General features: G+C 42.0%; 2 protein-coding genes, 1 long non-coding RNA gene and 1 pseudogene across 21 annotated transcripts in view; 1 reads left to right on the top strand and 3 right to left on the bottom strand.

Moving 5' to 3' along the window:
• LOC140698699 (uncharacterized) overlaps positions 1-8,105 on the bottom strand; it is a 164,601-nt gene extending 156,496 nt beyond the window's left edge. Inside the window, exons 1-2 of the long non-coding RNA XR_012076548.1 lie at positions 7,982-8,105; positions 1,511-1,621 (exon numbers count right to left, since the gene is read on the bottom strand). This is a non-coding gene — a long non-coding RNA (uncharacterized lncRNA). The remainder of the gene's footprint in view (positions 1-1,510; positions 1,622-7,981) is intronic.
• LOC107033443 (olfactory receptor 52B2-like) lies at positions 2,766-3,699 on the bottom strand (annotated as a pseudogene).
• Positions 8,106-12,085: 3,980 nt separating the features above from the next.
• FHIP1B (FHF complex subunit HOOK interacting protein 1B) overlaps positions 12,086-25,569 on the bottom strand; it is a 45,201-nt gene continuing 31,717 nt past the window's right edge. For 8 of the 19 annotated variants that reach the window (XM_015238531.3, XM_072969370.1, XM_006203448.3 and 5 more), the window contains one exon: positions 12,086-13,917. In XM_015238531.3, coding sequence (XP_015094017.2) covers positions 12,902-13,917 — 1,016 coding nt within the window. In that variant the 3' untranslated portion in view covers positions 12,086-12,901. Of the gene's footprint in view, positions 13,918-15,899; positions 15,968-19,150; positions 23,752-24,878; positions 25,454-25,569 lie in introns of those variants that run through there. The other 11 variants (XM_072969385.1, XR_012076549.1, XM_072969377.1 and 8 more) reach the window with 11 other exon arrangements.
• Positions 23,473-24,573, top strand: OR52W1 (olfactory receptor family 52 subfamily W member 1). The gene has a single exon (XM_006203446.4). It carries the CDS (start codon positions 23,541-23,543, stop codon positions 24,501-24,503), a length of 963 nt encoding a protein of 320 aa, XP_006203508.2. The 5' UTR covers positions 23,473-23,540; the 3' UTR covers positions 24,504-24,573.

Genomic DNA, 25,569 nt, shown 5'->3' on the forward strand with positions numbered 1-25,569 from the left:
ATGGACCTAGAGAAGTAAGTCAGAGAAAGACAAATATATGACGTCATTTGTATGTGGAATCTAAAAAATAATACAAATGAATTTATTTACAAAACAGACTCACAGACATAGAAAACCAATTTATCATACCAAAGAGGAAAGGAGGGAGGGATAAATTAGGAGTATAGGACTAACAGATACACACCACTATATATAAAATAAATAAACAACAGAGATTTACTACATAGCACAGGGAACTATATTCAATATCTTATAAAATCTTTAATGGATAAGAATCTGAAATATATATATAATTGATATGATATATATATTTCAATTATATATATATATGATATATACATATATCATATATATATAAACTGAATCCTTTGCTATACACCTGAAACTAGCACAATACTCTAAATCAACTATAGGGCAATTAAATAAATTAATTAAATTAAAAAATAAAAGCTTCAAGCAAAATCTCCCTATAAAATATGTCATTTTAAAAAATGCCTAACGATCAAGATTATGCTATGGGTAGACCGTCTAGTAAACACCTCAGATGGATAAAGAAACTGAGGGCAAAATTTAAATTAAAGGTGGTACCTCTTTACTAAAGCATCATAGTTCCATTAGCCTCCATTTACTCCAGAGAGACATGCATGGACCTGATAAAGGGGGAAATAGAGAAAATTTGATAATTATGTCTTGAAAAGATTTGGGGGCATTTTTACTGGCAAGTGAGTGGAACCAAATAAAAAAGAAATATACTAGATTTTTAATCAACATATATTAACAATCTGCTGTGAGGGCCTAGTTTTCAAGAGTTCAGCTAAGAAAAACTTTGACCATTCAAGAGTTCACATAACTTTCAGGACCCAAGCTTTCAGCACCAGAAAGTGGGCTCAGAAAGCTGTGCTGTCCACAAGAAGGACATATTCCCCACTGCCCATTTCAGATATGATTTAAGAAGATAACGGAAAAGAAAGGAGCTTCCAGAGAGAAACTTCCATGGGTCACAGAGAAGACTGGACAAGATAGTTTCTGCTAGAGCATCTAATTAAGAAACTTTTTCTAAGCCCAAGGTATGGAGCCTTCTCAATGTCTGCCTTTTGGGGATTTCAAAATTGCTATGAATTAATGGCTATTATGTATCTCATATTCTTCATGCGGATAAATATTCCTTTAAATCATAGTTCTCTAGACCAAGAAGAGCCTCAACCAAATCTGTTGGAGACGTTCTTGTGTATTATCTGCAGGTCCTATACTGTGAGCTGGTAAAGTGCCTGGATGGGACTTTGGGGTCTCTCCTGTGGGCAGGATTTGAGTGTGTTCTACAGATGGGAAGAGGAGAATAAAGAAATATTAAGTTGGCAGAGACAATTAATATTCAGTGCAAATCCATGAACAGGCCTACATTTCTTACCTTCCCTTGCAGTTGAGTTGGGGCCTTTTTCAGGCAACATGCTTAACAATGAAAATGTGAGCAAAAGTGATGGATCACTTCAAAAGCAAGGCAGTTACTCACTGGAGTGTTTCACCCTTCCTTCTCTTTCCCTGCTTTGGCAGCTCTGAAAAATGCTGAAAAGTCTTGATATGACAGCTTCACGAGTTGAAGGGATCTAGGATTCCTGAGTCACTAAATGGAAAACAGATTCTGTTGACACACACTACACTTTAAATGAGAGAAGAATGAGTTTGTTTTGTTAATTCATTGAAATTAAGCATAGCTTTAAGCTATCCTAATACAGACATGTTTATTTTGAGATGCCTACTAGACATATAACTGAAGCAGCCAAGAAACCACTGACTATATGAATGTGGATCTCAAGGGAAAAGTCTAGGCTGGAGGTATCAATTTGGAAGTTATTCTAATTTAGAAATGGAATTGAAAGTCATACAACTATCTCTAATTAGGAAAAAAATACAGATAAAGAAGAGGACATAGAATCACAGAGTATTAGCTTGCTTCATTTGTTTAACCCCGAATACCTGTGTGATATAGCATATTTTCTATTATCAGTGACCAGTTTTTCATTTGTGTGTCCAGCTCAGACAATCAGCTCTGACAACCAGCCCCATAACTAGTTTTTTGTTTGTGTGTCCAGCTCAGACAACCAGCTCTCTAAGAGCAATGCCTGAGTCTGTGTCATTCAACTCATTTCCTGCATGAGTAAAGATAACTTTTTAAAATAATAATGGTGATAGTTCTTTACATATAAAATGTAATCAATATCAACTTTAGTCTTTTTCAATACCTTAATTCAAAAAAAAGTACTCATATTCATTTGCTAATTTAATTTGTACAACAAATTTGTGGTTAGGATGACAATGGTGCTGGAGATGATGAAGGTCATCATGCCATCTTGGAAGGTAAGCAGAAGGTAGAGAAGCCCCTGGAAATACTGGAAATCTCACACACATCAAATCTAAAACATTTTCCTCAGGCAACAAACTTCATGTTAGAATTATAGCTAACACCGAGAGCCCATTAAATGATAAGCAATGTACCAAGCAGTTTACAGATTTAATCCTTGCAAAACCCTTAGAGCATCAATACAACTGGTTCCATTTTACAGGTTAGAACTAAATTTCCAAAAAGTGGGAAACTGCCCAAAGTCAAAGACCAGAAAGTAAGGGAGCCAGGATTTGAATCCAGATGTATTTTATTCCAAAGCCCACGTGCTTTCTGCTGCAGCACACTATAGTGCCTAAACATGGGAATTTAGTAAGTTCTCTTTTCTCCTGCTGGTTTGAAAACTATAATGGAACCACGAATTTTCTCAAGATTTCCCCCCAGTAGATAACATGTGAACAATACTGCCTCTTATCTGTTTGGTCTTTGCTCCATAGATGATAGGGTTAAGCATGGGGGTAATTAACACATAAAGATTTGCCAGAAGGATATGAATATGGTGGGGGATATTCTTGCCAAAGCAATGGGTCAGGAAGGTAAAAAAGGATGGGATGAAAAAGATGAGAATGACTCCAGTGTGGGAACCACAAGTATTGAGAGCCTTGTGCCGGGCATCCTGGGAAGGAAGTCTAAACACAGCTTAGAGGGTCAAAGAGTAGGAAATGCCAATGAGTGCAACATCTACCAAAACTGATGCCATTGGCACCGAGAAGCCATACCAGATATTGACAGTGATATCAGCACAGGCCAATCTGGCCACCCCAATGGGCTCACAGTATGAGTGGTGGATGATATTGCAGCCTCTTCAGCAGGAATATGATAGGGAAAATGGTCCCAGTGCTCCGTCCCCAGATTGCCAGGGTCATTTTTACAATAGCAACGGGAGTTAAGACGGCTGTGTACCTCAAGGGAGTACAAATGGCCACATAGCGGTCAAACGCCATGGCCAGCAGGATTCCTGACTCAGCCACAAAGGCAACGTGAATGAAAAACATCTGAGTGATGCAGGCATCAAAGGCAATTTCCCCAGCATGGAACCAGAAGATAGCCAAGGCCTTGGGCACAGTGGTAGTGGACAGCAGGATGTCAGTGCCAGCCAGCATGGAGAGGAAGATATACATGGGTTCATGGAGCATGCGTTCATGGAGGACAACGAGGATGAGGGCTCCATTTCCCAAGACGGCAGTGATGTACATGAGACAGAATGGGATGGAAAGACAGGTGTGGTCGTTCTCCAGTCCCAGGATGCCAAGCAGGATGAACACAGTGGGATGGAAGATGGTGAGGTTAGCGCCAAACATACCTGCTTTAAGAATCTCTCTATGAAGACTACAGAAAGTGGGAGTTAGTGAGCAGAATCAGCTATACGTTTTGGTAAAGTTAAACGTTAGACAATAGAATCAATCATGAATGTCTTGACTTAGAGGACACAGTGTTTTGCTTTCACTTCCTACACTGTCATTGCAAACATAAATATAAACATAGGTGACCGACCACAACTCAGCAATGTCTAGAATCTAGACATGACTCACCATTCTCACTTACATGCCCTTGCTCAGGCTTTGGTCATTCTTCACCTGTTCTGTTGCAATAGCTTCCTAACTAATCTAGTCTCCTCCTCTCTCAGCTTCCCATCCTCGACCTCTCCACAGGCATCAGCTATGTTGCAGCCTGGGTGGTATGCTTAAAAACAAAAAATCTTTCTGTGTTTTCTCTTACAACCCTTGTATAATGATTTATTGATTACAAGATAAAGCCCAAAGTTCTTGGGAATGCCAAGCCTTCCACAATCCCATTGTTAATCTCTTCTCTGGCTTTTTTTTTTTTTTTGACTGGATCACCATGTCCTTCCTTTTTATGGCCAAACATCCCACCGCATGGATATACATTTTATATATCCATTAATCAGTTAATTGACACTTGGATTTTTTTCACTTTTTGGCTATCATGAATAATGCTGCTATGAATATTCATGTATAAGTTTCTGTGTGGATATTTTTTCATTTCTCTTGGGTATATTCCTAGGAATGGAAAACCTGTCAAACTGTTTTCCAAAGTGGCTATATCATTTATATTCCCAGCAATAACGTACAAGGATTTCACTTTTTCCACATTCTCAACACTTATTACCATATGACTTTGATGACAGCTTTCTTCATGGTGTGAAGTGGTATCTCACTGTGATTTTGATTTGCATTTCCCTAATGACTAATGATGTCGAGCATCTTTTCTTGTGCTTATTGGCCACTGTACATCTCTTGTGGAAAAACATCTATTCAAATCTATTGCCCATTTAAAAAAAATTTATTGTTGAGTAAGTATGTCTTCATTTCTCCATCTAGGAGTGGAATTGCTGGGTCACATGATAGCTCTGTATTTAACCTTAAATATTTTTAAAAACTGCCAGACTGTTTTCAAAGACAGCTGCATCATTTTACATTCTCACCAGCAGTATATTAGGGTTCCAATTTTGCCACATTCTCACTTGGTATTATTTCTTATCTGTCTCGACTGTAGCCACCTCAGGGAGCATGAAGTGGTATCTTAATGAAGTTTTAAGTTGTATTCCTCTGACTGCTATTGATGTTAACCATCTTTTCATGTCCTTATTGGTCATTTGTAAATCTTGTTTGGAAAAACTCTGTTCAGATCCTTTGCCTATCCTTAGGCTGTGAAATCTATTTTGCTTTTAGATAGATAGTTCTGTGCCAACTGATTACATTCTGCATAGTAGGTTGGGATTTTTTCCTAGAGCAAGCCAGGTCTTTATCTACTGTAGCAAATTCATCAAGGCTTTGAAAGAGTTAGCATCTACTCAGAAGTCATGTCATATGGTATAAAACGAAGATTTGATTCAGTACAGACTCTCTAAGAAGAAATTTTATTTGAAATTTTGCTTTCAAATTTTGAAGCACTACAGGACAAAGTGGGATTTGAGAGCAGCTTAGAACTGAGTGCTAAGCCATTATCTAGGTAAAGTGTAACAATATTAATTTTAAGAGACAAAGTACAAAGCTTTACTTTGATTATTTAAAATCATGTTTAAAAACACACAAGCAAGTGGTAACTGTAGTTAACGACCACATTAACATAAAATTGAATACAATCCAACTTTCACTAATTATGGGATAATTAAAATTACACTTTTAGCTAAAAATAATGCTTTTAATTCTTTACTTTTTTTTCCACAAGCATCACTGAACAACATAAGCAGGTAATTAAAAACATAATCTACAAAATATCTTTACTTGAAATGTAAAAAGCCAAAAAATCCAAAGTCAAATAAATATGTACAATTGTGGGGCCCTACATCATCTTATGAGTGAAAATGCTACAGGTAGAGTGAGGGACAAGAAAGATAATATAATGAAATGGGAAAATGCCAGCCTGGATGCCCAGAGACAAAGTCTCTCACTTAGAGTAAATTACCTAATCTCTCCGGACCTCAGGTTCCAAATCTGTGAAATAAAAACATGCAGACATATGGATGTCTGAGGCCTATCTCTACACGTCCTATTAATCTGCAGTGTCTAAAGGCAGAGTACATCCATGGCATTTTCTAAGGAAACCTGTTCAGGAAAAGTCAGTCTGACAAATCAAGACTGTTCCCAATCAGGGAGTCTGATTCACCTTGAAATAAATAAAAATTCTCAGTGCAAACACAGTCCAATCCCCAAATTGTTTGTATGTCAGCTGTATGTGCGTGTGTGAGGCTGGCACTTTCCAAGATTTCATGGTTATTTCACAAAACAGGTTGTATCCAAAACATTTGGAAAACAACAGGTTCAACAAACTTGTGGCAGACTCTTTTAGCTGCTTAACCAAAATCCATTCTCAACTTTCTTCTCAGTTTAGCACCACTTTAGTTTGATTCAAGGCAGTGACACGTCTGGGTGATGGACTGTGACTGGCCTAAGCCCATCACTGTAATCCTGCTCTCTGCTTTCTCAGCTTCCCTTGCAGCTACAGGGGGCCAACTTATCACATACAACCATGGAATTCTCCTCTTCCCACAACTATCACCAGGGATTACTTTTCCAGAGACTGCTTTAACAGACTTATTGACATAGGCTAACTTAATTACAAATCAGATGAATACACCTACCAATAACAACCACCTAATCAACCAATCACACCAGAATGTATTCATCTTTTAGGCATTTCTCCCAAAACCACTTACTCTGGTTTCCTCTCAATAAATAAAAACCTGTGCATTCATTCATGTACTTGATCTTACCTTGCCCTCATTTTTGGATTGAAAGGATTGAAAATGAAGGAAAAATCTCCTGGCCAAGGAGGAACATGTTAATTATACTTCTTGTCTATCATGAGCCTAGAGAACTCAAGAATTCTTATTTTCTGAGCATGTGAAACGTAACACTCATGTGAATCAACCTTTCAGACATAGATGTGCTGTCACATTAAAAAAAGCTGGAATCTAGTAATTCTCAGACCTGTGTACCAAAATCACCTGCAATGCTTTAAAAAGAAAATTATAGGTCCCTTCCATCCATTCCACACCCCTTCTGATTTAACAGGTCTGGAGGTGGCTCGGGCATCTGTAATTTTTAAAGCCCTCCAGGTGACTCTGACAGGCAGTCGAGGTTGAAATACTGTGCTTTATAAATCGTAGAGGCTGTGACTCTTCAAGATGCTTACATGTGTGAGGCCGTAAGGCGCGGTAGAAACACCATCCTAACATACAGGGGTTCTGGTCTTGGTCTGGGACTCAGCAACTGGGTGACTTTGGGCAGATAAAACTGAGTCTTCACGTGTCCTTCAAAAGCAGGTAACTTTTGCTATGGATGCAAACACCACACGTTTATAAGAGAGCGTGGAAAATTACAAGGAATCTGAAAACTTTTAACATAGAACTTAATGCTGCTTTTCTCTTGGTGTAATATCCCTTCCCTTTCTTGTAGGCGGGGAAAATCTACTGTTCCTCCAACGAAGTGCTGAGTTTAATGCTCAATGCTCGGAAGCCTTCCCTGACCCGGCCGCACACAACTGTCCCCTCGTCTGGCTTTCCGCCGCGCTCTCCGCATCACCCCGGCCCACAGGCCTCGTTAAGGGACCACGTCCCTCACCCGCACTGGTACAGGGGCAGCTCCTGCACAGCCAGGGAGTCGGACTCTTCTCAGCACCCTCCGCGCGGGCAATGTCGGCTGACATGAACCAAATGTCCATCTGTCACCTTATCACTGAAGACACAGAAACGACCCCCCTGGAACCAGCTAGCTACTTCTCGCTCCTCTGCCAAGAGCTGAGTCTTTTTCCTTCCCCACCCTTCCACTCGTGGGGCTCCAGCACGCGAGCCAGAGGAAGCGCGGCGGCTGAGCCCCGCCGCCCAGTCACAGCGCGGACGGCCACGGGCTCGCTCTCGGGCGCGGCGCCCACGGGAGAGGGCGCCCTCTCGGCCGATCTCGTAAAGCAGGCTCTGTTACTACCCGCGTTCTACAGCGACACGGCCCAGCTTCGGGGGCCTAAGTAACTCGCTCGACAGGTCAGAAGGCCAGGAGGAGGAGCCAGGAATACGGAAGTCGCTGCACAGCCTTAAACTTAAACCTTAAACTCTACACGCACCTTCCTCATCCCGAGAGGTTCTGACGATTCCTTGGTCCAGGAACCCGACTTCCTCGGTCCTCGCATTTGACGGCGAAGCTGGTAAAGCCGTAACCGACGGGACGGGAAGGTGGAGGAGGCCTCGTCCCAAGGGCCTGCTCCTCGCGACGCCTGGGTCGCGCCGAAGGACCCCTGAGGTCACCGCGGACTGCCGGGCCCCGCCCACCGCGCGAGGCCGCTCGGGGCCCGCCAGGGACGCCGTCGCGCGCGGCCCTCCGCCGGAAGCCTCCGCCGCAGGCGCTCCCCGCGTCTCCGGCAAGCACCTCAGGCCTGGGACCCCCGGGCCAGCGAGCGGCCGCCGCGCGCCTCAGCGCTCTCCTTCCGCGTCCCGCCCGCCCGCAGGCTCTCTCTACTCCATCTTTCATCCCCTTTAGACGCTCGCAAAGCTGAATTACACCACCATCCATTCTCCACACAAAATCCGAGTGTTCCAACCTTCATGACCTTTGCTCAAGCGTTTCTCTTAATCAGGAGCCTACTTTCTACCTTCAATATTAAAAATCCTATTGCTCTTAAGTCACAAACTAAATATTTCTCATATGGGAAGACTTCCCAAGGTTCAAATTCTGGTTTTCCAAGTTTCTGATTATTGACAAAAAGCAAGTTTTTCACATCTCAAAAAATGTAGCCTTTTCTGAGGAAATGGACTATTCATTCTTATTTTGCAAAGATTAAATTAAATGTTTTGTATAAACAGCCTAATATAGTGCCTGGCATAGAAAGAATAAATAAACACTAGTTATTGTTATTCAGTGAAACAGTACACTGATTAAACTTAATAAAGTAAACTTAATAAAGAGCCCAGAAACTACTATACTTGGAATTTAAAATGTAATAAAGTAGCATTTTAATTTAGTGAGGAAAGGAAGACCAACTCAATTAATGGCATTTGGATGTTGGACTACATTATTTTTTAAGAGAATAAAATTAGTTTCCACCTCACTCAGTAAAAAAATAAAATTCCAAATAAATTAAAGATGCACTTTTTTTTAACCACAAAAATATTAAAAATTAAAATGAAGTCCTTAGAAATATAGAAAAGTATGTTGGGGTTGGAAAGCTCTTCCTGAGATAAGAAAACCATATTTCAGAAACAGTAACAATTGAATGATATTATTATGCAAAAATATAGTCAAGGATAAATAAAAATCCTAGGAGAAAAAAATTACAAAGCATATAACAGACTAAAGGATAATATCCTTAAATACTAAGTTTCTATAAATGAACATGGAAAAATTAGAAAATGTGCAAAGAATCAAAATAGGAAATTCACACTACAAGAAAAATAAATGGCCAATATTCATTCATATACAGATGTTTGAACAGATGTTCAAAATGTAAAGAAATGAAAATCAGTATCATATTAAAATATCACAGTTTTCCTATCATATTGGAAAACATTTTTTAAAATTTAGCCCCTAGCGCTGGTGGCATTGCATGAAAACAAATATATCTTTAAGGGTATTCATTGCTACACTGTTGCAATAGTAAAAGAAATTATTACAATTTCCATATCCATTAATAGAATAATAAATAAATTATGGTACATATATTACAATGGAATGTTTTGCTTCCATTTTTTAGAAAAGGAGTAATAGCCGTAGCATACAGTTAAGTAAAAAAGCAAATTGAAGATTTCAGTGCTTAAGATAATGTTTTTCTCTGTGTGTATCAGTTAGGACATTTTACATTATAAGTAGCAGAACATCCAACCTTAGTTTGGCTTGAGAAAAAGGAATGTCTTTGTTTCTGAAACTGAAAATTATGTTTCTAGTATCAGATTTATCTAAAGATTCAAGACATCATCCAGATTTCCATTTCTTTATGACTCTTCAGGTCTGCCTTCCAGATGTTAACTCTCCCAGGATCAGGATTAAGGTGAGATGAGTGGGTACAAAATTTAAGAAGGTACCAAAAACCTCCGTAAGCAAGATAAATAATATTTTTAAATAATCTGTATTTAAATAAAGATTAAGCAAATTGCCACAAACTGTCACAATGAACAAAATATCAAAATTTTAAACAAAGATAGGGTTGATAGGGCTATACTGGACCATATTGCAACCCAAGGCAAAAGGAAAAATGAGAGCCCTTTATATACCATTGACCCTTGAACAATGCAGGGGTTAAGGGCGCCAACCCTCCAGATAGTAGAAAATCTGTGTATAACTTTACAGTGGACACTCCGTATTGGTCGTTCTGTATCTGCTACAACTATAAAGATGAATGAGATACATTCAGCTAACCACAGATGGTGTAGTACTGTAGTATTTACTATTGAAAAACAAAATCTGTGTATAAGTAGACCCACTCAGTTCAAACCTGTGTTGTTCAAGGACCACTTGTACAAGTTTTATGTGGTTTTAGTGGTTAGATTTGCCCAAAATTTTATTTTGAAAATATTATTTATGGGTTTCTTCCATTAAAATCAGTAAAATTATAATACATTCTAATTTTCATATAAATAATACATTTCAACTTTAAGCTGTGAGTTTTACTCTACCTACTTTTCAATTGTTTCAATATTTTTAACCCACTTTAATATTCTAAGGGGAGAAATTAGCCATTGTCCCAACCCTGCATAGCAGAAATGTCTGCAACAGTTCAAGATGTCAAGCCGTACACACTGGACAGTGTATATTTATACTACATTATACAGAGGACTCAAGAAGATCGTGTCTGAATCAACGGTTTATTGAGTTTATTCCAGGAAAATCTAACATTCCCAGGAACCAAACTTTTATTCCCTTCCTAGATTTCCCTTCCCATTTATTCCCTTACCTCAGTTCAAGAGAAATTTCTTCCCTAACATGTAAAAGAAGCTGCCAGTTGCAGAACTCTGGAGCAAAACAGGATAGTATTTATACCTCATCAGGAATCCCTTGGGTAAGGAGAGCGCTTCTACCTTACTTAGTCTTTAGGGACCATCCCACTTAACTGAACAGAATCAGACCCCTGAAGGACCAGTCTCCAGAGATCACTGACTCAGGAACCAGAGAGGGTGGGTAATCTGTGTCCTGCCTGAAGCAGCCTGTACAAGTTGCACCTGCTAAGGACTCCATATCTCTGGCTAACCTGTGGACACAGAGTGGGTTAATGCAGCTAGTTGCTGCTAATCAGTACATAGAATATTAAAGCCCTTCCTATACTTGCTAGACCTTAATGTACATAGAAACCTGCAGAAATATAGACGAGATAGTAGCTCTGAAGGAGCTAAGTGGTGTGTGGGGGTGGGGGGGTGTCCAAGTGATTTTCAGTCATAAAATTAGGTGATATTTACCAGCAAAGGGTACGGAGGTCAACCACATCACCAGCATTTTAAATTAGTCCATCCATAAATATACATATTGAACCCTATGTTATTTGCTGGAATTGTAATTATGAATAAGACATAATCTTTGCCCTCACAGAACTCAAGTTCCCAAGAAAAGGAACAGGAAAAGGAAGAAAAGCTCCCATGAGTGGGAGTTCTATATCCTGGAGGAGATAATCAATTGATATTTGGATTTGCGTATCTAAAACTCAAAAGAACTCTAGGATAGAGAGATGGGGGACTCATTTAATGTAGGCAGTGGCTAAGGAAATGAGCTTTTTTGTGCTGAAAAAGCATGAAAGAGTAAGGGTCAAAATGTGAACTCCAAGAAACTACTCCAATTTTGCTTACCTGGTCAGAAACAGTGTGCTATAATTCCTAATGTTAAGGATAGTCAGAAGCCTGGTAGAACAGAAAATCAAGAGTACCCTGTTTCCTCCTACTCTTGTCTTTCCCCAGTCTCTGAGATACAGCAAAGACGTACAAAGTAAGAAGTCCTGCAATCAGCAGCTTATTTGCCACCATGACGCCAAGCTAGCTTTGTGAGAAATTGGTTTACTAATCACTGGGTTTGCGGACTAATTTAGCTGATCATTTAAGTGCTTGATAGCGATGCCTGTTCTAACTTGAGGGAGGTAATTGTGCTTTCATTTATTTTTCAAACATTGATTATGTTCCATGCATTTTGTGATGTACTGAGAGTCCAAATGTGAATGACACACATGCTTCTTTTTTTCTATTTATTTATTTGCCAGTTTTATTGAGAAATAATTGACATACATTACTGTATAAGTTTAAGGCATATAGCGTCATGGTTTGATCTGCATACACTGTGAAATGATTACCACAATAGGTTCAGCTAATATCCCTTCTTCTCAAATATGACATACACTCTTCTGATTCCAAGGAGCTTATAGTCAATTAGGGGCGCAAATAAACAGCCCGTCATAACTCATTACATATTTTTTGAGATCTGTAAAAGACGCAACAGACATACAAAGGTAGGAACCTAGGAATGTCTGGAAAAACCAGGAAAGACTTCTCAGGAAAGACAGTTCTTGAACTGAAATTTGTAGAATGAACAGGAATTTTCCAGATGGCTGAAGGGCATGAGTGGCTGTTTTTCAAAAACACCTGCCATTGTAGAAGTGAATGGAGAGCTCCTGGAGTCTGTACAAAGAATCAATGCACATTTTGGGATTAAAAAATTGGAATCCCTTTTGGTGTTAAATGTAAAATTTTTTTTACCTATTTGTGCATAACTCACTTCATGTGGTGTTCAGCTCCCTGTATTTCTGGAGTACAGAGGATACTAAATGCTCATGTCAAAGCCATACACACCTAGTTATTATTTCTGGGTTATGGGGGAGGGATTTAAGAAGAGAAGACAAAAAGTAGAGAAACATAAGAGGCAAAGAAGGTGATCCAGAAGAGAGAAAAAGAAAAGTTGCAGGAAGAGGAAGAAGGAAGAGAGAGAGGAAGAGAAGGAAAAGCTCTCAGTCCAGAAAGTCTCTGTGATTCACCTAGTTTCCTTGATAAAGCTGGGAGTAGGGATTCAAGGGGAGCCATTAGCCCAGAGCAGGAGCACAACACCAGGCCTTGATGTTAAAGAACCGGTGGGCGACCCCCTCCCGGATCTGCTTAGTCTTCACACCATAGACAATGGGGTTGAGCATTGGCGGCACCACCACATAAAGATTGGCCAGCACAATATGGACATGCTGAGGTATGTTCCGTCCAAAGCGATGGGTCAATAATGTAAAAAAGGATGGAACATAAAACATGAGGATGACACAAAGGTGAGAACCACAAGTGCTGAGGGCCTTGTGCCTGGCATCCTGGGAGGGCAAATGGAACACTGCTCGGAGGATCAGTGAGTAAGACACAGCGATGAGGATCACATCCAAGATGACCATGATGATGGGCACTGAGAAGCCATACCAGATGTTAATGGTAATGTCAGCACAGGCCAAGCGGGCCACTCCAATATGCTCGCAGTAAGAATGGGGGATGATGTTGGTCCGGCAGAAAGGCAAGCGCTTTAGCAAGAAAATCACTGGGAAGATGATGCAGAAACTTCGGGTGACAATGGCCAGAGCAGTCCTTCCCACAACAGGCCACGTTAGCATTGTTGCATAATGCAGGGGGGTACAAATGGCCACAAAGCGGTCAAAGGCCATGGCTAACAGGATGGCTGACTCCCCAACAAACATCATGTGAACAAAGAAAACTTGGGTGACACAGGTATCAAAGGCAATGTCATGAGCATGGAGCCAAAAGATGGCTAGGGCCTTGGGGACAGTAGTGGTGGACAGCAGGATGTCGGTGATGGCCAGCATGGAGAGGAAGACGTACATGGGCTCATGAAGGTTACGTTCCATGATGATGACCACGATCAGGATGCTGTTCCCCAGGACTGCAGTGATATACATGAGGCAGAGGGGTACTGACAGCCAAATGTGATAAGCCTCCAACCCAGGGATGCCCAGTAAGACAAAAACTACAGGGTGGAAGATGGTAAAGTTGGTGTGAGTCATGATGCACTTTAGGGTCCTCTCTGATGACTTAGAAGCTGATGAATCTGCTGAAAGGGAGAGAAAAAGAAAGCACCTGTGAGTATGTGCAGAGATCACAAAAGAGAGCGTGGGTCTCTAAACTGTGGGACTCGTTTACAGAATTCCCAGGGACATGGCAGTGTGATGGGAGTCATAGCTTCAGCTCTAGAACCAAGGAGAACTAGGAGAGGGAATCATGGGGAAGATTAAGTCCAGGCTGAGGACAAGAGAAGTCATTTCTCCCTTGCAGCCCCCGACAAGATTCTTTTATTCTCTAGTGTCTTCTTTTCTCCCAGTGAGTCCCACCCAACTCTATTTTTTGTTTATGCCCATTCCCTCTCTAGAGAGTTATGTAAAAGCCTTTTACATCTTTATGCATTTTAATTTTGGAAGACTCTCTCAACATCATAGCGACATATTAAAATGCACCCACAGGGGGAGGGTATAGCTCAAGTGGTAGATTTTCAAGGCTCTGGGTTCAATCCCCCATACCTCCTCTAAAAATAAACCTAATTACCTCCCCACCACCACCAAATAAAATAATTAAACAATATGATAATAAATAAAAATATTTTTAAATGCACACACAAGCCACATTAGATAGAATTGCTAGATAAATATATAGGAATTGAGTCAGTTACTTTTTGCCTAGTTGTATTATCTAGCAACTTATTTAAACAAGTATTAATTTCATTTTGCCATTTTTCTTGTACTTGTGTTTCACATCTCAAGTGTTTTTCACCACTCTTAGGTTCTTTTAAATGCACAGACTCTACACACTGAAGCTATGTCCTTAACAGATGAAACAGCCTGCTCCCCACCCCAACCCCAGATTATAAAAGTGGACCTAGGTTGGCAGTACAATATATGGAAGCATTAGTTGTGAGATGTGTCATGAGACATTTGTTTCTAACAGTATATAAAGTACCAAAATTTGTAAATGGCTTATCCTTTTAATAAATTGGAACAAATTCAGATTTATCCCTCTAATAGCCTCACTCCTGTTCATGTGCACTTAAAGCCAGCATGTAAAACGCTTTCATAATCTAAAGCCAGTATTATTTATGCTGCAGAGGCACTGAGATAGTCTTAATTCACTGGCATACCCTTAATAGCAACTCATATTTTTTTAATAAATCTAAACATCTCAAGAAAAATGTCCATCAACCCATTTGCTTCACTCCCTATAAACACTTTGTGGATTCTGTCAACATTTGGGTAAGCATATGGTGGTGTATCATGTGTAAATATCATCATAATATTCTTATGATGTGACAGCAAAAACATGGAGGACCCCAGCTCCAAGACACAACCTCTTCTCCCAGCCTCTGAATCTGTTCTGTAAAATGCAGGATAGGAGACTGAGTGAGGAGGATTTTTCCAGTTTAAACACCCAGACTGACACCCAGATTACCAGGAGGAAGTTTCCTTAAGAGCTTTCCTCACTTTGGGATTGGGGAGTTCACAGCACTCAGCACAGTGTCTCACACATCATAGATTACTTAGGAAATGTTTAAACAAATGAACTATGGAAATAGTCAATTAATCCTTCACCAGTAGCTTTGCTTGTTTCTCCAAAATGATGATCAAAATCTGAGCCATTTTCCTGAAGAGCCCCCACTGATATCCCTTGTCCTGGTACAGTCTGATTCTGACTACTTTATGAACTGCCCTCAAACCTTTTATCAAGAGGTCTCTCTTCCCCCTGTGTTCTCCTGGTACTTTTCCTGGCCCCTTTCCGCATTCTCGTTCCTAACCACTTCCACCTCCTAGTCCCACTGACATCTCCCTCAGTGCCTACACCCCTTGCCACCCTGAGCTCTGTCATGCTGCAATCCCTCTCTCATCCTTTGTCTCGCTGACCACTTGTCCTTCTCCCACATTTCCTCTCTCCCAGCTCATCTTTGTCCTTTACTGATACTCTTAAATACACACAAATACACACACACACACGCATACATGCACTCTTGCCAATCCCTCCCTCTACCACCGTCAACGCCCTTAAACTCACCTATGACATTACAGTATCAGATGAGGGGTTGCGAAAGTGTCAGAAAACAGCTAGAAACTTTGCTTGTTCTGAGGGAAGAGGAATGAGAAGGAAAGAGAAAGCTGGAGACTGACCATGTTGGCATGAGGGTTGTCATTACTCCTGCTCTGTACAGGGTGCTTATATTTAGAAACTGAGAAGCCATCTGCTTCCTTCTTCTGGAGTCAGGTGTTAGAGTCACCCCTGGGATCAGTTCCCCTTTGGTCCATGAACCAAAGGAGAAATGAAAACCCTTCTCCAAGAAGGGAGTCAAGGGAGCCAAGAGGGAGCACTAATTCTAGGGATAAAATGCTCCAGACAAAATGCACATGAAGTATTGGAAGACACAGCATAAGAGCAGTGACAGAAATCCCAGCAATAAAGTAATAACATAATAACAGCTAACGTTGAGCCCTACTAAATCCTTGTCGTGGGGTTAGGGTTTAATATAAATTATTGCATTTAATTCTCAGAACAATCCAGTGAGATAAGGCATGGTTATTGTATCCATTTGGCAGATGAGAAAATAGAGATTTGGAGAGATGAAATAGCTGATAAGGAGGGAAGACAAAAGCCCCCTCGGATGAACATGTCAAAGTGTTCAGACTCAGTCCAGAAACATAGATTAAGGGAGCTGAGAGGGAGAATCTTAGGCACCCTCTAGGGTCAGTCACTCAAGAAAAAATGAGACAATAAATGAAAAGTTGATTAAAATTTTTACACAATTATGGCCAATAGGCACATGAAAAAATGCTCAATATCACTAATTATCATAGAAACGCAAATCCAAACTACAATGAGGTATCACCTCACACCAGTCAGAATGGCCATCATTCAAAAGTCCACAGACGATAAATGTTGGCGGGGCTGTGGGGAAAAGGGAACCCTCCTACACTGTTGGTGGGAGTGTAGTTTGGTACAGCCACTATGGAAAACAGTATGGAGATTACTCAAAAGACCAAAAATAGACTTACTATATGATCCAGCAATCCCACTCCTGGGCATATATCCAGAGGGAAACTTAATTCAAAAAAATACATGCACCTCAATGTTCATAGCAGCACTATTTACAATAGCCAAGACATGGAAGCAACCTAAATGCCCATCGACAGATGACTGGATAAAAAAGATAACCATAGAAAAGAATGAAATAATGCCTTTTGCAGCAAATGGATGGACCTAAAGATTATCATACTAAGTGAAGTAAGTCAGACAAAGATAAATATCATATGGTATCATTTATATATGCAACCTTAAAAAGTGATACAAATGAACTTATTTACAAAACAGGAACAGACTCACCGATATAGAAAACAAACTTATGATTACCAAAAGGGAAAAGGGGGAGGGATAAATTATGAGTTGGGGATTATCAGATATAAACTACTATATATAAAATAGATAAACAACAAGGTCCTACTGTATAGCACAGGGAACTACATTCAATATCTTATAATAACCTATAATGGAAAAGAATATATACATATTATTTGTATAACTGAATCACTATGCTGCACACCAGAAACTAACACAACATTGTAAATCAACTATACTTCAATAAAAATGAATTAAACATATAAATGTATATACACTATAAAAATAGTATCTTTACAATCTCAGGGTAGAAAAGAACTTATTAAATAATAAACAAAAGCATATGGCCTCGATGAGCTTTTTTTTTTATAATTCAAGTTTATTGTAAGACAAATGACACCATAAATAAAATTAAAAGATAATTAACAGAATGGAAGGTTATATTTTCAATATAAAACAAAAGTTTAGTATCTTGAATATATAGAGATGTCTAGAAAAACTACAGGGATTTAAAAGACAACTGAATAGAAAAATACACGAAGAAAATGATCAGGCAATTTACAGAAGAGGAAATTTAAATGACCAATACATGAAAATGTTTGAAAAATGACATTAAAATAGTGAGCTAATATTTCTTATAAATCAGATGCATTAAAATGTATGTATGATCATATGATGTATCAAGGATGTCAAAAAAAGTATCTCTCAAACTGCTGGGGGGAATACACAAACGAGCATTTTGAAGAGCAATTTAACAATATCAACTAAAGGTGAAAATGTGCATATCTTATGATCCAGCAATTCCACTTCTAGAGGTACACTACAGAGAATCTTTCATACATTTGAAAATGGACACATGTGTAAAGATGTTAATAGCAGTATGCAGAGCAAAATAATCAGAAACAGTTTTAAGTACATCAATAAATGAATTATATTTGGCCTAATCGTATGCTGTAAAACTATATAGCAATTTAAAGGGATGACAAAGATCTGTATCTCTGAATAAATAGAGTTCAACACATAATTTTCTGTATACAGTAGGCAATAATTTACATAAATATTTAAAAGTACCAACTAGCAAAAGCATTAAAAACTGAATTAGAAAGATACACTAAATTCAGGATAATTACTGTCTCTAAGGGGAGAATCAAACACTATGGGAGATAAAAGAGACTTCAATTTTATCTGTAATTTTTATTGCCTTTATTAAAAAGGAGCTAAAAGCAAGTTGGACGAAATGTTAGTAATTGTCAGTTCTGGATGTGCTGACACACGTGCATTTGTTCTTATTCTTTATACACACATGTACGTACACACACACGTACACACACACACACACACACACAAAAGCTACTTCTCAAATAAAATACGACCAAAAAAATACAAAGAAGCATATCAGAGACACAAGTATCAGTTATGAAGCTGCTGCAATATTCTGAGATAAATTTGTTGGGTATAAAAAAGGACACACTGCAGTGGGGACAGAGAGGAGACATACAAACACACACACACACACAAGGACATGGGCTTCAGTGGCTGTTTGGATGTAGTAAGAGAGGCTGTTTCCCCATTCATATTACTGTGCTTGCATATACTCTTTAATGTTTGCTATGGATGACACAGCACTTTTCCTGGTTGTAAGAGTCAGCCATGCAACGTGAGCCTAGAGGAAGGGAGGCGATGATGGGAAAAGATAAAGGTGCTACCTATTACCTCAAAAAAGAACTTCAGGGAATTAACTTCTTGAAAAGGGGCCCCAACAAAGTTAGTCAATTCAGAAGTCCCCCTCTAAGTGCGAGAGAGCCTTCAGAGGAAACCCCTCATCCTGTGCTAGGTCTTTAGGAGACCATCTCAGCACGGCTCTCACTACCCAACAGTGTTCAGAGAGGCTTAGTCAAAAAAAAATGGCTGTTCCATACCTCACATTGAAGGAAAGAATGATTGGATAAGTTAAGGGGAGTTTCAGGGTCCCAACCTAATCTTCCTGTCTTACAATGTTGCCTGGGAGACAAGGATGAGAACTGTGACCTCAGCACAGAGGAGAGCAATAGTGTCACTGCTAAATATGGTCAAAGGGCTGACCCAGCTTCAGAGGAAGGGTTAATGAATAAGGAGAGCAGACAATATTACAGGAAAATTGTTAAAAACTAGATCTGACCTATTTCATACCCCTATCAGAGCCTGACTTCTATAGGATCATATTATAACAGAAGGAGAATCGCTCCTCTCCCAAATCTACAGCCTAGGTGTCAGAACATCCACTGTCCTAGGGCTTGGGGACTCCCAGTGCCCCATTAAGGACCTTCTCATGGAAGGACTGGGAAGTCCAGATGGAAGGGGGAGGTGAAGCCAGAAGACAGAATGGTACAGTGGTTCCATACTTCCTCCACATCTCCATAGGAGAATGGAGATATGAAGTCCTTCTGTCGCTCCAGAAACCGAGGGAATATGAAGCCTGGGCTACAGTGGTGCTACTGGTCACAGAGGGGACTTACACTGACTTGGGAATAGAGACTTGACAATTGAGAATTTGCCTTAGGAGTTTTCTGGAAGAGGATTCAGTGTTGAGTGGCACCACTAGAACCCAAGATTTTCTGGTCTGTAATCTACTGCGTAAATAGATCATCACTCTCATGTCTTGTTGCTCATTGGTCACTGTAAGCAGAAAACCATAGATCAGGCCCACACAGACACAGTTGATCTCTCAGAACCCTGTTCTACAGCAGGTGTGGTGGCAGCTACATTAGACAAAGTGAGAAAATCAGGGGGTCAGTCCCCAAGTGGAGCCCTCCTATCCTATTTTCATGCCAGTCCAGAAGCCACTGTGAGATCTAATAAGCCTCCCCTCTTCCTCCCGCTCCACCTCTACTACCTCCAGAGGGCTGGCATCCGCCTCTGAGTAATAGCCCCACAAGGTCACAGGTGCATTGCTAGAACCCCTCCTCTAACGGCCAGTGTCACAGGCAAAGACCAGCCAGATCACCCATCAAAATGCGGTCAGAGAGCTCCTATAATGTTGGACTGGAGCCTGGGAGACCAACAAAGGAAAATTTCTAGAGACAAAGTCAGTGATATCCCCCAATACTTCCTGCATTACTAGAGAGTGGGAAATGCAGAATATAGCAGATTTGCAAGAATTTAATAACTTCAATGTTGTTGGGCTTAAGGGGTCTGTGATTTATCTTATGAACAATCATTATACAAACAGTTAGTGCCCAGGATAGGCATGTGTCAGCCAGAAGTGCTGTTAGTGTCCTCTTGGGACTGTTTGAATGTGGTGGCATCAAGTGTACTTTTTCCCAGCCCTCTCCTTCATGGCTCTCAGCCCACTGCTCCCACCTCCCAAGAGCACCTCTCCTCCTTTGGTGGGTGAGGGATCACCATCCACTGCCAAATAATTGCAGCTCTTTCTATATATCCCCATTCAGCAATCCTAGGACCACCTGCCAATCCCAAAGTCACCTGAACTCCTCCCAGGAACAGATGACTTTTGCCCCAGTTCTCCTTAGAAAACTACTCCTGTGCTAATCGTGGAAGTCTATGAAGCAGCGACTAAGAGCAGGGATGCCAGGGTCAGTATCCTAACTGCTGTCTACCAGCTGTGTGACCGTGGGCAAGTTACCTAATTTCTTCATGCCTTAGCTCTTTGTCTGTAAAATGGGGTAAATATTTGTACCTGCTGCAAATGCATGTCATGAGGACAGGGCTTAGGGCAGAGCCTGCTCATAGGAAACTCCACAGGACTGCAGCCATTACTATAATTCAGAGACTTCCCTGACTCCCACAGGAAGAGGGAGAGACTCCTTTCTCTATGCCCGCACCATACCTGGTACTGACCTAAATTAGTGCAGTTACCGTAATAGCCCTCCGACAATTGCTTGCATTGCTGTGTCCACTGGACTGCGATCTCCCTGAGAGCAGCAAGGTCTTGTTATCACCATTGCATCCTCACCACAGGGCACACACAAGAGTCATCTGGTTCTGCTATAAAGCTGGGTTTGAAATGTAAATGTGTTCCAACCAGTTGATATATTAGGGGACTGAGCCTAATGTGAATTTCCTGTTTGCTTATGTGTGATTCCATCTGCAAGAAACTAGGTGAACGCAGAAAACTGCACCCAGCTGAATCAAGCCACGTAGGAAAACCTAACACGCACACGTGCACACATGCAAACATTTATCAGCTGCCTCTGTTCACTGCTTGTGTTGTGAGCTACACCCATCCACAAGTGGTATTACAACATTCCACCCAATTTTTTTTTTAATTTTGGAGGGTAATTAGGCTGGGGTTTTTTTAATTATTATTTAATAGGAGGTACTGGGGATTGAACCCAGGACCTTGTGCATGCTAAGCAAGTGCTCTACCACTGAGCTATACCCTCCCCGATTCCACTAAATTTTCGATCTGCATCTCCTTCTACCTTAACAATAATTCACGAGCTGCTTCCAACACTGACTTCCACAAGGAAAACTCCAGGTCTTTTTCAAGGTGAAGTGTCATATTTATTGGTATATTCATGTACTTTCTGACCATTTAATGGATGTCAAACACTACTACCATTTTTATTAGGTTCCCATCCTTTTTAAATGTGTCACTGATGACATTTTTAATGTTGTGCCCCTACTCCCATTTTCCCTCCCATAGGCCCTATGGTTTTGTCATGTTATCTTGCACAGTGTGTTGACTTTTAGAATACATCTCATTATAGCAGTGGGACTTGTGGCTGATGGTGAATAACTCTCATTTCCATGAATATGTAAGGTTTCTGAAACTGTAGGAGCCCCTGTTAGTCAGCAAATGCTATTTGGGCCAGCAGTTTTGTCCCACAATTAAAAGCAATAAATATTTATTTATAGACAACTGACTATGGGGCATTGTGACAAGCAGTGGTGATACTGGGGCTAATAAGAAGCACTGCCTGTAACTCTTTCAGTCTGGTGGCAGGGGAGAGATGAGTGATTACAATGCAACAGAGGCAGACATGCCATTTAAGAGTAAAGAAAGCAAGGTCTTCTCTCCAGACTTCAGGGAGTCAGCAGAGACCTCTCAGAGGAAGTGCTCCTCTGCCCCAGATCTTTCCACTCCCATAAATCAGTCTCTTTCCTTGTTGCCCCCACCTCTGCCTCCTGACTCTACTTCCTGAGCCACCCAGCCTATCAGCACTGAGCAAAGAGGCAGAAAGGGAAGAGTTAATGTGGCCGGGTGGGAGGGGTAAGGGTCCCCGGAGGGAAGCAGGGAGAACAGCCACATAAAGGTCCCCCAGGCATTGGTCAAGGCGAGGAGAAACTGCCAACACCCAGATCCAAGTCTCTTTCCCCAGTCAAGTTTTCTGCTGGTGCTTCCTTCCTCCTTCAGGTATCATCCATCCAACACGCATCAAGCTTCTGCAGTTGGCTAGATTCTGGGAGGAATCAGTTCTATACATCCTGCCTCCTCCAGCATCAGAGATGCTTCTTCCTCATATGGCTGCTACCCTGGGTTGAGAGCCACTTTCTCCCTGTCACCTGCACTCCCTCTGGCACCACAGGAATGAGAATCTAGTGTGACCCCCTTCTGGATTGTGAAGAAGGAAAGGAGACAGAAGTTCCTTTTTTTTTTTTGCCGCCATCTCTCTTTCTCCATTGCTTCCCAGGACCTATGTCAACTCTCCAGCCCATGTTCAAGTTCGCCACTTCAGCATCAAGTTAAGAATAATGTAAGCACTCCATACCCCAAAAACCCACCAGGTTTTCTCCTGTCACGCCAGCCTTCTGGCTTCACTCCAGGTCCCATCTGCCTCCTCCTCCTGTCTCTCCCTTTCTCTCTGCTCTCCTCCTTTCTTCTTGGAGGGTGGATTCCCAGAATGTTAAAGCTCAGCCACACTTAAGAGCATGGTGCCCATCCCCACTGTAGAGCCCAGCACCAGCTTTCCCCCATCTACAGAGACTGAGACAGACTCTACTTGGACCCTGAGGAAGAAAAACATTCATCTCAGCTCCACTCTCAGCTGACCTCCACCTGCAGGGCTCCAGCTCTACCAGCGACTGCAGCAGTGACACCCCACTTCCTCTCCACCTCTGTGCCCATGCTCCCCTGCAACACTCACGGGCCTTCAGGCTCAAGGATTCTCCCATCCTAGCTAGGGCTGCGACCTTGATTATCCATCCAAACCCCAGTCAAAGGTTATAACACTGTGATCCTCCCGGCCCTGCACCATTCTTATACACACATGGATGGATCCATGCCACTGTGACACCCCCAAATCTCTCCCTGTCCTTCTCCTATCAGCAATCATGCCCTCATGAGCCCTAAAGCTTTGACTCTACAGGATGGCAGAAGCTCCACAGCCCAACTCCACCTTCTCACGCCCAACCTTCTTCATACTGACTGGCATTCCAGGGCTAGCAGGTGCCCAGGCCTGGCTGACCCTGGTCTTTGGGCCCATGTATCTGCTTTCCCTGCTGGGCAATGGAGCACTGCTGGCAGTGATGCAGATAGACCCCACGCTGCACCAACCCATGTTTCTGCTCCTGGCCATGCTGGCAGCCACAGACCTGGGCTTAGCCACATCTGTAGCCCCAGGGCTGCTGGCTGTGCTGTGGCTCGGGCCCCGGCCTGTGCCATACGCTGCCTGCCTGGTCCAGATGTTCTTTGTTCACACACTGACTGCCATGGAATCTGGGGTGCTGTTGGCCATGGCCTGTGACCGTGCGGTGGCAGTAGGGCGTCCGCTGCACTACCCTGTCCTAGTCACCAAAGTCCGCATGGGCTATGCGGCCTTGGCCCTGGTGCTGAGGGCTGTGGCTATTGTTGTGCCTTTCCCTCTGCTGGTGGCACGATTTGAGCACTTCCAAGCCACAACCATAGACCACACCTACTGTGCCCACATGGCAGTTGTGGAGCTGGTGGTGGGTAACACACGGGCCAACAACTTGTATGGACTGGCACTTTCGTTGGCCGTGTCAGGTGTAGACATTCTAGGCATCACCGGCTCATATGGGCTCATTGCCCAGGCTGTGCTGAGGCTGCCCACCCAGGAAGCCCGTGCCAAGGCCTTTGGCACATGTAGTTCCCACATTTGTGTCATTCTGGCCTTCTACGTGCCTGGCCTCTTCTCCTACCTCACACACCGCTTTGGTCGTCACACCATCCCAAAGCCCGTGCACATCCTTCTCTCTAACATCTATTTGCTGCTGCCACCTGCCCTCAACCCCCTCATCTATGGAGCCCGCACCAAGCAGATCAGGGACCACCTCCTAGAAATCTTCACATTCAGAAAAAGCCAGTTCTAATGGACAGTGAAAACAATGGTGCCTGGGGGTGGAGGCTAGGGGACATTCAGAGGAGACTGGGGTCTGGAGTGTGGATTATGTCATCTTTGTCCCATGGTCTGCATACGACGTGATCATCACCCAACAGATATTTGCTGTGAAGGCTCTATGTGTACCACTGGCATCTGTAAACTGGCCTAGCCATGCATCCTGCTTGGGAAGAAACAGGAGACAGGGTACCACGTGTTATCAGGCAGGAAAAATAAGAGATCAGGGAATTATTATAGGATCATAGTGCATTCCGTTTAACTTAAAGAATAGCTATCCCCCTCCTCCTCCCCCCACCCCACTCCATCACCCCACCCCCACCTAAGTCTCCCCACGTTCCCTCACGAACGATCCTCCACAGATTCCGGACCTGGGGGTCTGGGAAGAGTGACACTGCCTCCGAAGGCAAGTGCTTGGAATCACAGCCCTCTACTCCTGGAGCCAGATTGTTTTCAGTCAGTCAGCAGGTATACAGGCTGATCCCCACCTTCTGAGAATTTGGATAATGTGCCCTGGAGTCCCAAATTTGTCCAAGATACCGTTCTTTAAGACATTCTCAGTTCAGACAATCTTCTCGGTCCCATGTATAATCACTATTACCCCTCCCGTTCCCACCCTGCCAAAGTCTCAGGAATTAATGGCTAGAACTGCTCTCCCAGGGGTCTGCAGTTTCAGGGGTCAGGAGTCCAAACGAAAGAAATTTTGATATCCCAGAAAACCACTGTAACCACTTCACCTGCTTGCCTGAGGTCCAGAGTCATTATGGTCTCTCACCTATCTGCCCTTTTGTGCATCCTCAGCCAAGAATGTAGAATTTCCAAATAGAATCCTCATCAGCACTCGCATTTGTCCTGGCCAACATCGTGAGACACACGCGATGTTGGTGCAGTATGATGAAATAGGGATATTTCACACTGCTGTGGCTGCCAGAGAACAGATATTGAACAGGAAGTGTCACAGTGTTGCCCCACATGAGAGTCACTTTCAGCTAAAAGACTCCGCTGGAAAGACATTGCACAAAAAGATTTTCATACCAGTA

This window comes from Vicugna pacos, chromosome 10 (genome assembly GCF_048564905.1).
Source record: "Vicugna pacos chromosome 10, VicPac4, whole genome shotgun sequence".
Classification (NCBI taxonomy): domain Eukaryota; kingdom Metazoa; phylum Chordata; class Mammalia; order Artiodactyla; family Camelidae; genus Vicugna; species Vicugna pacos.

Coding starts and splice junctions, on each gene's coding strand:
- OR52W1 (XM_006203446.4), top strand. CDS start 23,541: ATGGCAGAAGCTCCACAGCCCAACTCCACCTTCTCACGCCCAACCTTC.